Source organism: Oryza brachyantha, chromosome 12 (genome assembly GCF_000231095.2).
Source record: "Oryza brachyantha chromosome 12, ObraRS2, whole genome shotgun sequence".
NCBI lineage: Eukaryota > Viridiplantae > Streptophyta > Magnoliopsida > Poales > Poaceae > Oryza > Oryza brachyantha.
In genome coordinates this window covers 14965829-14977881 of record NC_023174.2, presented here as the reverse complement: position 1 = coordinate 14977881, position 12053 = coordinate 14965829, and the positions used below count along the sequence as shown (strand labels likewise).

Genomic DNA, 12053 nt, shown 5'->3' with positions numbered 1-12053 from the left:
CCTCTTCGCGGGCATGCGGCGCCGCAGCTCGTCGCGCGTCCTCAGCGCTGTGCTGTGGCTGGCCTACCTGTCGGCCGACTCCGTCGCCGTTTTTGTGCTCGGCCACCTCGCCGTCCGCGCCGGCGGCGAGCCGGTCGTGTCCTTCTGGGCGCCGTTCGTGCTCGTCCACCTGGGCGGGCAGGACAGCATCAGCGCGTTCTCGAGGCAGGACAACGAGCTGTGGCAGCGGCACCTGCTGAACCTGGCGACGCAGGCGGCCGTCGCCGGGTACGTGGTGGCCAAGGCGTCCTGGCCGGACCCCCGGCTGACGGCCGCCATGGCCATCATGTTCGTGTCCGGGTTCTTCAAGTACGCCGAGCGTACCTTGTGCCTTTACCTTGCGAGCCCAGCGAAGCTCATGTCAGAAGCCCTGAATGATTTGTCATCCATTCTAAGAATTATACAGGAACGCATAGAGGGTAAGGTCTGGCCCTCCGTTCGCGAAGCAAATACTCTGGTGGCTGCTTTTGATAAGATTTTAGGAGATATGTCACTGCCTGAAGATAGTGGCACTACCATCGTGTCGGTGGATGCTCCCAGCAATATGCTGGACTACATGGTAGCTGCGGCCAATGATCTACCACGCATCCTCGAGAAGGTAATTCAGTGTAAAAAACACAACTACTTCAGGGTCTATGACTATGCTGGAAGATGTCTGAAAAACTCGTACCAAAAACTCTACACAAAACACAATCTTCGAATATGTTTGTATGCCCCATCCGGAAGATTAATCTGTAAAATCACAAATTGTCAACATAGTTCCTTGCTAAAGAATGTGGTAGAAACAATGTTCACAACAATCTTCGTGTTCCTGGTGACGTTGTACAACGTCTTTCCGTTTCTTCCAGCCCTGATAGCCTTGGTGCTACTCATGGCCGCCGACAAGGGGGGCCAACTCCATACTAGTAGCAGATCATCAGCTGATGTCACCGTGTCCTACATATTGCTGGTTGGAGCATTAATTCTAGAGGTATCCTCCTCTGCCATGATAATTTTTTCTATCTTCAAGCCCAAACTTGCAGCCAAGAACATCATCCTACCTGAATGGACCAGATCAAAACAGTGGTCCGAGAAGCTAGCACAATACAACATGATCAAGGCCGTGCAAGCAGATCATCATACCAAGGCTTCCTGCATCAGTAATTGCTTGGTTGCTAAGTGTGCTGGATTACTTTGCTCGTTAACACATAAGACCATCACAGTTGATCTTGGTCAAACCCCCATCAAGGAGTTCATCCTCGACAACCTATTGGACTACGGATTAAGAAAAGAGTGGAGCTGTTCCAGCTCCCGCGGCCATCTAGTGCTTCAAAGGTGGATTAATGGCAGCTATCAACATCCTGGTTCTGCACTTCCGAAGAGCACCAGCGGCAGCGTCGATTTCCCGACGAGCGTACTCATCTGGCACATTGCGACTGACATATGCTACTACGGCGAAATCGAATCAGGAGGAGGAGGAGCCGCCACCACCAGCAGCAGCAGCAGCAGCAGCACCAGCAGTTCGGATCAACTGAAGGATCAAAAGGAGATGAGCAGGCAGCTGTCAAACTATGTCATGCATCTTGTCTTCAAAAGGGGCGTGATGCTTACTAGCAAGTCCCAGCTTGTACACGACAAAGTTTGTGCTGACCTAGGTGGTGATGAGAAGGATGCCATCGTGAAGCTCTTCGAAACCAACATTGAAGAGAAGAAGAAGCAAGCAACCGATATAGATGAGGAACAAGCCGGCCTCAATAGCACTGAAGGTGAGGTTGCATTCTTTTAGTTGATTTTTCTCAGCTTTTGCACGGACGTTTTTCAAACTACTAAACACGGTATGTTTTTTTACAAAAAAAAAGTCTGTATGCTGAAGTTAATCATATCACATTTCAACTTTATAATAGTTAATTCCATCATTTATATCATTAAATATCTATCATAAAATCAATTAATCTTTTGTCCTTTATTCTTCGTTAGCAAAAGTACACATCCATAGTGCTTCTCCTGCTACCACTACTCCAAGCAGTAAGCATGCGCAGAAACTGGAACTCCTGCGGAGAGCCGAGGCAGCTCTTCATCATCCGGTGATGTCCGATGCACGAGAGGTGGCCAAGGTGCTCGGTGCCATCGGCGGCGAAGCTAACCGCTGGGGCCTCATCGCCGGCGTGTGGGCGGAGATGCTTTACTACATCGCGCCTCGTGCAGGCGCGGCTTTCCACTACGAGAGCCTAAGCACCGGTGGGGAGTTCATCACGCATCTTCTCTTTATCATGCGTCTTCTAGGGCCTTTCATGCCAACCCCTGATGGTGCTTCTTCTTCTTCTTCTTCTTCGGCTCCGTAACCAAGACCATGTTGTGTCACAAGTATATATGCATGCATCTGTGTAGTAAATAAATCTCCATCTGTTCTACTCTGGTAGGATGGATCCAGCTAGCAGACCCGGAACAGTAATTATTGTATGTTGTAACTGAACACTGTACATGTAAGTTGTCCTGTGATTTTTCAGTACTGCTGAATTTGCCAGGTCTGTGGTGATTCATAACCAGTTCTTTTGTCATGTGTCTCTGGATCTGCTGCCGTATTTAGGCTTTATTAACTGACATTGCCTTTCAGTTTCAGACAAGCAGGTAAAACAAATCTGGAACTGCATGCCACACATGTTTGCATTTTGATGTGTCTGAAGTCTGAACCTGGACAGGGATAGAATATAGCTGAAGCATTTTCATGCCTGAAATCGACTTGTGTGTTACAAGCCTGTTGTTTCTGGTTGAAGACTTGTATGAGTGGCTACCAAACAACTCTGGAAAATTTCCAAATCAAAGAACAAAGGAGGTCCAGAATTTGGTAGTAACAAACATAGACATATGGCCAGTTCAGAATGAGAGTGTATATATATGATCACTAATGTGTAATCCTTTTGATTAGTTAGCTATTCCCTCCGTCCCAAAATACAGAACATATTCTTATAGTAGAATTTTCTAAAAAATGGAGAAGTCGTGACGACAACGCACAAGTACATATTGTTTTGCACTCTACAGAATTACAGGGCTTGTTTGGTTCTCTTCCATTTCTGGCAAGATTTAAGCCAAAAATTTGATAGACATGGTAGTTTAGATTTTTACCACAATTTTTAGGCTAGGTCAACTACAAACTTAGGTAAACAGCTAACCCAAAAAAAAATTGGTATTTCCAAATTTGTGGCTAAAAGCCAAAATACTATTTACTGCTCGGTAGTAAGGTTTAGTTTGGCATAGAGCCTTCAACAAATTCCATTTAATATTGTGAGGATCACTATTAACCAATCATCGAATTACCATGTAATAATTAATTTGATATTTTAATCATAATAATACACTTAAAACCGGGCCATGGTTTGAGCCACCCAAAGAGGCCCATCAGTGGGCCCACCATGGCCCAGCTATGCACTGCTCCTCCACCAATCGACGCACAAAGCCCACACGAGTACAGAATCGCGGGCCCACAGCCCAGAAAGGACAGAATCCACCCCCGCAGCCCGGTGGGCCCAAAGCCCACCCAACTCCTGTGCTCCTCTCCTCCCTCGTGACTCCTACGCCCCACGGGATCTAGAAGGCGGGTGGGGCCCACCTGTAATTGTCTATGTGCCGCGTCGGGCCAACGGCCGCGCGCCACCTGTGCGTGCGAGCGAACGAGAGAGAAGGAGAAGAGAGGGGAAAAAATAATCCTCGCGTACCACCACCTCTCTCTGCCGCCGGGCCCCACGCGCGGCGGCGGGAGGTGGGCCCACCTGTCGGTGGCATGTAGGCTGGTCCCGGATCGGGGTCGGGTTGGGGGTAGGGCCGGCCGGTCACTGGTGCGAGTCAGGTCAGGTCAGTCCTGTGCGGGGCCCACCCGGAAGATTCGCCCGGCGGTGGGGCCCGCCGGTCAATTCCTCTGCGCCAAGGCGACCGGTCCATGCCTGCGGCGAGCTCCGGTTTTGGGTGGACGTGGTCTACGGAGTTGGGGGAAACCCCGGGACAGCACAGCGCTTTCGTTTTCTATAGAAAAAAAAAAACATACACATAAAAGTAAACAAGTGAATAAAAAGGTAAAGTGTCGCTGCTGTGCTACTTTTTTTTTCCTCTACGGTAGCGTTGTCACGTGGGTTTAGTAACTGCTTAACATATGATTATTTAATTATTAACTATGTAAATTTGAAAAATAAATTAATATAATTTTTTTAAAATCAATTTTCATATATATTAATTTAGAAAACATTGTTTAAAATTTAGGAAATGCGTATAAAAAAAAGAGAAATTGGGTTGATTAACTTAAAGAACAGGCCTACGTGCATGTTTACTCTCAAAACTGGAATAGTTGTGTCAAACAATTTGTCAATGTATTTATGTTTTGAAACAAAATATTCGTTATGCAAGTGGCTTTATATTCGTCATGCAGTAAGTTTGAGGTTTGAATCGATAAATGAGTGCATACGTGAGTAACGGAGCTAGATTTTTTTTCCTATGTGCATGTCACTCTCCGTAACTAAGAATAGTCTCGTCAAATACACGGATAGATGCGTTTATGTTTTAGCAAAATATAAACACGACAGACTTGTCTTAGTTATGCAAGTGGTTTGTGCAAAGTAGTTAATTTTGTCAGCTTCTACGCTGCATTGAGATTTGAATTGGTATAATTTTAGTAGGTACAAACTGATAAAGATTAAAGAACAAGCTTAACGTAAAGTTTTTTTCCCATGCAATACCTAAGGTATAAGGGGTTGTTTAGATGGGGCTAATGTTTGATATTAATTTAAAGTATTAAACATAGACTAATAAAAAAACCAATTTCATAAATAAGTGGTAATTCACGAAACGAATTTTTTAAACCTAACTAATTTATAATTAATTAGGCTCAATAGATTTGTCTCAAGCTTGCACCACAAGTTGTATTTTATGTCTAATGAATTGAAACACCCCGAGCACATGTCCGCGTCAATATGGTAATCTGCAACTAGCAACATGGTACTATGCCATAAAGAAAACCCTTTTAACAAACCTAATTAGGGCATCTGCTCATGCTAATCAATTTCCACCGCTAACCTAATCACATATCCTTTGGCATGCCACCATTGCTTCATCATTTCAACCCAATAGCTTATCTTTAAATTTTAGAAGAGTAAATTGTATTTTGAGCGGTATTTATTATACAAGTTTCATTTTGGACCAACTTTGAACATATCTTTTTCACTTTAAACCATGTATTTTGTCATATTTTAGTTTGGATCACTCTAGAAAACCTTTTTTAGCCATGTATAACATCCATTTTATCAAAATTTTGGACCACGTACAGACATGAGTTCAGTGGTCTACCAAAGTCGGAATATGTTTTAGATCACTGATGTCTGTTGAAAAACCGATCAAGCTGACCCAAACCAAAATAATGTTAAAATTTATCCGGTGCCAAGCAAAATGGTAGGTTAAATGATGGTCCAAAGTGAAACATGAGTAACAAATCTGGTCGAAAATGTAATTTACTAAATTAAAAAGGCTATGCCGAGCTATTTTAATTGGGAATAATTAACTATTTGTCAGTCTTATATGTGATGTTTAATTAATGTGTCTATGACGTATAAGTTTTAGATCCACATATCATACACATGAAGTGGCAAATATGTAAACACATATGGTAGCAGTAACAAAAAATTAAATGCCCCTTTAAAGTTTCTGAATTTTGTAAAACTTTTGATGACTGCCATTATCTAGCTTTTATTCTCGATAGATACTATATCTCACGGCCTTTTATTCGTGAGACTAGTGCGACCCACAAATCATACCCAAGGGAGGTGATTGTCCGTTTCTTGTACGAAAAACCAAATGATATATTTGTAAGTAAAAATAATTTATGAATAAAAATTTTATATATGTGTTTTTAGCAATCTAAAAGCAAAGTCTGAAAAATAAACTACGATAAAAAACCCAAATCAATTTCAAAATTAAGATTTAAAAATTTAAATTTTGGTTTATAAGCATAAGTATAAGTGAAAAGATGATGGTGCTATTCCTCTCATACTTTGTCAAACATAGTCTGTGTTCATTTAGTAAATTATTCCCATATTATTTCTTGGTTTTTTACGCGCATGTTTCAACTGATAAACGATGTGTGCTTTGTGAAAATTTTGTATATAAAATTTCATCATCTCACCTTTCTAAACTATAATTTTTAATTTTATAGTATTTAATTACATCATTTATATGATTAAATGACTATATAAAAATCAAATAATGAAAAAAACACGAACAAACCACAGCACAAAAATGCCTAGCATACCTGCAGGCACTGTCCATATACCCCTACATTCCTTCATGTTTGATTGAATCTACTACTGCTCCACTAAGTAACTGAGGCCTGTTTAGTTTCCAAATTTTTTTTCAAAAATATCACATCGAATTTTTGGACATCTAAATAAAATATTAAATATAGATGAATCAAAAAAAATAATTGTACAGTTAGGGAAGAAATCTTGAGACGAATTTTTAAGCCTAATTAGTCCATGATTAGCCATAAGTGCTACAGTAACCAATATGTGCTAATGACAGATTAATTAGGCTCAAAAGATTCGTCTCGCGGTTTTCAGTCTAGCCGTAAAATTCGTTTTTTCATTCGTGTTCGAAAAATCCTTTCAACATACCGTTAAATATTTAATACGACACTTTTACTTAAAAATGTTCTCGATCTGAACACCAGCCTGAAGTACCAGTACGCCAGTATTTTTCACTGTGCGGGTCAGAGATATACACAGAGAAGCAGCAAGTATAGTAGTACTCCGTAGGAGTAGTAGACGATGGGTCCATGGACAGGGTGCAGCGCAAAAGCGAGCTCTCCTCCCCCACGACGCCACCCCTTTCGTCGTCTCCTCCCTCGCGCGTGCTCCCAAAAAAAGCGAGCTCTCCTCCTCCTCCTCCTCTCCCCTCCCCTTTCCCCTTGCCTAGGGTTTCCCACCCCCACCATGCCTCCCCGCCTCCCCCTCCCTCCCCGGAACCCTAGCCTACCCTAGGGCAGCACCAGCGACAGCGCCAGGCTTGATCTGCTACTTCCTTCCCATGGCGTCCTCGGCGGGCGGTGGTGGGGAGTACTCCTTCGCGGCGGAGTACGACGGCCCGCCGCTCCCCTATTCGCTCCCGCGGGCCATCCCGCTCGACCTCTCGCGCATCCCGCTCGCCTCGCTCTCGTCGCCCGCGTCCCCGCCGCCGCCCACGGCGTCGCCGCTCCCCGTCGTGCGGCCGCTCACGCCGTCGTCGCTCTGCTCGGCCATCCACGGCCACCGCGCCGGGGTGGCTGGTGCTGGTGCTGGTGCTGCGGCGGCGCAGTCGTCGTCGTCCTCCGCCGTCGCCTCCGCGGGTGCCGGGGGTGGTGCTGCGGCGGCGGTGGACTCCCCCACCTCGGTCATCGAGAACCACCACGCGGCTCTCCACCACTCCGCCGAGCTCCCGTCGTCCCCCTCCGACGACGAGAACGCGGATGACGACGACGAGGACGGCTACGATGCGCCGCCGTTGAAGGCCCACCAGCCTGCGGTCACCTTCGCGGAGACCAGCGGCTCCCTCCTCCATTCCTCGGAAGACGAGGACGAGGACCAGGACGAGGACGAGGAGGGATACGGCGACGAGCCCCTGCCCGCGCGATCCAGCGGCTCCCTCTCTCCCGCGCGCTGGAGGGGAGCAGCCAAGTCCAGCGGTTGCTTCAGATGCGGGAAAGGGGGCAGCTTCTTTGGCCGCGGGGACAAGGAGGCATGCCTCGCCTGCGGCGCGCGCTACTGCGCGGGGTGCTTGCTCCGGGCGATGGGGTCCATGCCGGAGGGGCGCAAGTGCCTGGACTGCATAGGGCGGCCGGTGGCCGAGTCGAAGCGGGATTCACTGGGGAGGGGCTCACGCGTGCTGCGGCGGCTTCTCAGCGCTGCGGAGGTGGAGCTTGTCATGAGGAGTGAGCGGGAATGCGCTGCCAACCAGCTGCGACCGGAGGACGTGTACGTGAACGGTACCAAGCTGTCGCCGGAGGAACTCGTCATGCTGCAGGGGTGTCAATGTCCTCCTTCCAAGCTACGGCCTGGCTTCTATTGGTACGACAAGGTTTCCGGCTTCTGGGGAAAGGTACCTTCTCTAAAGATCTGATTGTTTTGGGTGATTGCCCATGCATTTGATTGAAGCTGTAATTCAGTAGTTTGATGTTCTGACTCAAGACTATTTTTAGGTAATTGACTAGAGCGTGGTTAAATATAGTTGAAAGTAACAGTTGCAAGAATTACTAAGTGAATTTTAGGAGAGTAGCTGTACTGGATTTTATAGAATTGTACAGTTAATAATGTCATTCCCCTGCATATAGTTTGAAGAGCTTTGTTTTTATGGTTTGAAAATGAGCATTGAATTATCATATTTGAAGTGAAAGATTTTGTTTTGTGGTCTGGGGTCTTTCTTTCATTGAACTATGCTCTTGCATTGATCAAAATTATTATGATGTATATATTTAGTCGGAACTAACAGATAGGTCTGGAGGTATAGTGCTGCTGAGCTTGAGATGTATATATAAAAACTGAGTATGACCTCTGATGAACTGGCACAATTAGGGCTTCAAATAATTTATTGGAGTCCTAGGAATCTGGTTGGATAGTATATTATGAAACAAGGAGAAGTTGGTAATGTGAGTATTCTGGTTTAGAACAGCAGAATATTGCACATCTAGGCTGGCGCCTGACGTGTATGATGCTATACAGAAACTAACTATGCAAAGTCTTTCTTGTCGTACCAACATGATGTAGCTGGCGTATATACAAAATAGTTAAATCACAATATATCAGAGATAGTTTTGGTGCCTGGGTACAGTTTAGGAAGGTTTGGTAATTACGGGGAAAATTAAAGTCAAACGACAAAATTTCCCTTTCTTAATTGTTGCATGATGCAGTTGGCTTGATTGTCCCTAAAAATGTTTACTGGTATATCTTCTACAACTCTGATTACTAATTGCACACTTATCTCGGAAAATATTCCAGGAAGGTCACAAGCCCCATTGCATAATAAGTCCAAATCTAAATGTTGGAGGCGCTCTAGATCAAAAGGCCAGCAATGGAAACACAGGGATCTTGATAAATGGCCGAGAAATTACAAAATCGGAGCTGCAAATGCTTAAGGTTTGAAATGATTTACTACATTACTACTGGCACATAATCTTGCAATTCATATGATTTATCTCTTTAACTTTTTTACATTTCAGTTGGCAGGAGTTCAATGTGCTGGGAAACCTCACTTTTGGGTGAATGCTGATGGGACTTACCAAGAGGAAGGACAAAAAACTGTTAAAGGCAAGATTTGGGACAAGGTAATTCCGGGATTCATCTTGTAGTTGCCCTGTAGTTTGTTGGAGGAAACTAATCAAAGTTATATATATTCTGCATTCCTTGGCAGCCTATAGTGAAGCTACTTAGTCCTGTCCTATCACTGCCAACGCCTAACAGAGCAAATAATCAATGCGGTGAAGAACCAGTAAACGTGGTAAATCGAGCCATACCTGACTACTTGGAGCAAAGGACCATTCAGAAGCTCTTGTTGGTTGGGTCAGGGACAAGCACCATACTCAAGCAGGTACAAACATATCTAGGGTCATGCATTATATTGACATGTTAAAATAGATAAGTTGATAACTGAATTAAGATCACTATCCAATTACCTTTATGCACCTTGGAGTATTAAAGGCAAGATTTACTTCACATCACAAGTACAGAAGGATTTACCTGTCATTTGCATTATCAATATAGCAACTGATCTTGAGCCAATCAAATCTCAGGCCAAGTTCTTGTACAAGAGCAAACCATTTTCTGTGGAGGAGTGTGAAGATCTCAAACTTATCATACAAAGTAACATATACAACTACCTTGGTATACTACTTGAAGGACGTGAAAGGTTTGAAGAGGAAGCTATAGCTGATAGAAGAACTACCTGCCAAAGTGATCCTTCTAGCTCTGGTAGCATACTCGTACAATTGTATTCTTTTGGCTAACCACTTTTTTTTTCTGTGCTGCATAATTCACACATTTAGATTAGCAGGACACTTGCGATTGTTTAATTTAGTAAACTATATAGACTGCTAGGCTGTTAGCTGGATCATCCGAAATTTATATTTGTTTCTCTTGCAGGCCATTGTGAACCAGAGCTTTGCAATGAAGTTACTGAGTACTCTATTCCTCCTCGGCTGAAAGCATTCTCTGATTGGATTCTGAAAGCTATGGCTATAGGTAATCTTGAAGACATTTTTCCTGCAGCTAGTCGGGAATATGCACCACTGGTTGAGGAATTATGGAAAGATCCTGCTATTCAAGCTACATATAAACGCGGAAGTGAACTACCCTTCCTTTCATCTGCTGCTAGTTATTTCCTTGACAAGGTACTATTGCTATTCCATTAATTTGTTTTAAACTTTACATGGGTTGATCTGTTGTTTCTACCTCTGTTTCATGTCATATGGCAATGTCCAAGTGTGTTTAGTTATGTAATTACAATTGCACATCCTTTAACATTGTTATTTGGGATGACCAGGCTGTCGATATTTCCCGAATGGAGTATGAGCTCTCTGATATGGATATCCTTTATGCTGATGGGATAACATCCTCGGATGGGTTAGCATCTACAGATTTCTCTTTCCCACAACTGGCTTTGGATGGGCGGGGTTTTGATGAGCCTGATCCACAAGACACTTTGCTACGGTTTGTTCTTATGTCACTCAAAAGTGTATGGTAGTCTGCCATACCTGTGTTACTTTTAGTATTGCTTTGTTATGATAGCACTAAGATTAATGAAGGATTTTGCTTTATTTTCAGGTACCAGCTGATCAGAATAAACAACAAAGGATTGCATGAGAACTGTAAATGGCTGCAAATGTTCGACGATGTGAGGCTTGTTATCTTCTGTGTTGCAGTCAGCGACTACGATGAGTATTACGATGATGCAAATGGCAATGTTGTGAACAAGATGATGGAGACCAGGCAGCTATTTGAGAGCATTGCCCTTCATCCGATATTTGCACAGATGGACTTCCTTCTACTTCTCACCAAGTTTGATATCCTAGAGCAGAAGATCAGCAAATCTCCTTTAACATCATGCGACTGGTTCAGCGACTTCACTCCCCTGGTAAGCCGCAATCTGATCAACGGCACCAGCAAAAGCTCGCGCGGCAGCTCCACCGGCGCGACATTGGCACAGATGGCCGCCCACTACATCGCAGTGAAGTTCAAGAGCCTATTCCAGTCGTTCACGGAGCGGAAACTCTATGTCTCCTACGTGAACGCCTTGGACCAGGAATCGGTCCGCTCTGCGATCCGCTATGGCAGGGAGATCATCAAGTGGGAAGATGAGAAGCCCGTGTTTGGGTCCAGCGAGACGATATACAGCGAGGAGCCGAGCTCCTACTCTCACTGACCTCAGCGACATTGCTTTCGCTGTGTTTTCAGATGACCAAAGAGGTGTAAATAGCTGTGAATGCATTTCCTGTCTCTCAACCCCTCTTTCTTTAGAGTTTTTTTTCCCCCCATTTTCATTTTCCTCCCTTTGTTGCCTAGCAAGATCATCGGCTTGTATGGTTTAGTTGTTTACAAGTAGGGTGAGATGCAAGATGTCTTCCTGATTCTTATTCTGATTCTTGTATGTATGGAATATATAGTCTTTAAATTAACATGGTGCTGATTCCTGTAAGGCATTCTGTGTCCTGTGCACTGATCGCGTCAAAATTCGTTAAATTTCCTTCTTTTTCAAACCGGGACGCAAGAGATTGCCAACTTTTCTTCGTTTCAAATTTCAAAGCTGGACCAGGATGGAGCATGCATGGGCTGTGGAGACACAGATGGGCAGGAAAAAGACGGCATTTTTTTTTATTTTTTATATTCACATGCGGCAATGAGAGTGAAGCAAGCAGCAGCGACACGTCAAATATATACAGCGTGACGTGGCGTGCCGCTTCCTCTCGTGTTTAGACGCGTCGCCTACGTGTACACGCGTGCATGACGTCACGATCTGCTGGGATGATGCGCGCC

General features: G+C 44.5%; 2 protein-coding genes across 2 annotated transcripts; both read left to right on the top strand.

Annotated features, from left to right (window-relative positions):
* Window positions 1-515: 515 nt before the first annotated feature.
* On the top strand, window positions 516-2576 carry LOC102702344. Its single transcript, XM_015842862.2, has 2 exons — window positions 516-1784; window positions 1996-2576. Exons 1-2 carry the CDS (start codon window positions 527-529, stop codon window positions 2358-2360), a joined length of 1623 nt encoding a protein of 540 aa, XP_015698348.2. The 5' UTR covers window positions 516-526; the 3' UTR covers window positions 2361-2576.
* Window positions 2577-6972: 4396 nt separating this feature from the next.
* LOC102702063 (extra-large guanine nucleotide-binding protein 1) lies at window positions 6973-11715 on the top strand. The gene is made up of 8 exons (XM_006664636.2): window positions 6973-8127; window positions 9024-9161; window positions 9245-9349; window positions 9436-9612; window positions 9815-9992; window positions 10164-10411; window positions 10564-10730; window positions 10845-11715. The coding sequence occupies exons 1-8, from the start codon at window positions 7081-7083 to the stop codon at window positions 11440-11442; spliced, it is 2658 nt and encodes an 885-aa protein (XP_006664699.2). The 5' UTR covers window positions 6973-7080; the 3' UTR covers window positions 11443-11715.
* The last annotated feature ends 338 nt before the right edge of the window (window positions 11716-12053 follow it).

What these genes read in the sequence shown, in the direction of transcription:
- LOC102702344 (XM_015842862.2), top strand. Translation starts at nt 527, where the DNA reads ATGTCACTGCCTGAAGATAGTGGCACTACCATCGTGTCGGTGGATGCT. An exon ending in CGGCCTCAATAGCACTGAAG is followed by an intron (nt 1,785 to 1,995) that starts GTGAGGTTGCAT and finishes ATTCTTCGTTAG; the next exon opens with CAAAAGTACACATCCATAGT.
- LOC102702063 (XM_006664636.2), top strand. Translation starts at nt 7,081, where the DNA reads ATGGCGTCCTCGGCGGGCGGTGGTGGGGAGTACTCCTTCGCGGCGGAG. An exon ending in CGGAGCTGCAAATGCTTAAG is followed by an intron (nt 9,162 to 9,244) that starts GTTTGAAATGAT and finishes TTTACATTTCAG; the next exon opens with TTGGCAGGAGTTCAATGTGC. An exon ending in CAAGCACCATACTCAAGCAG is followed by an intron (nt 9,613 to 9,814) that starts GTACAAACATAT and finishes ATCAAATCTCAG; the next exon opens with GCCAAGTTCTTGTACAAGAG.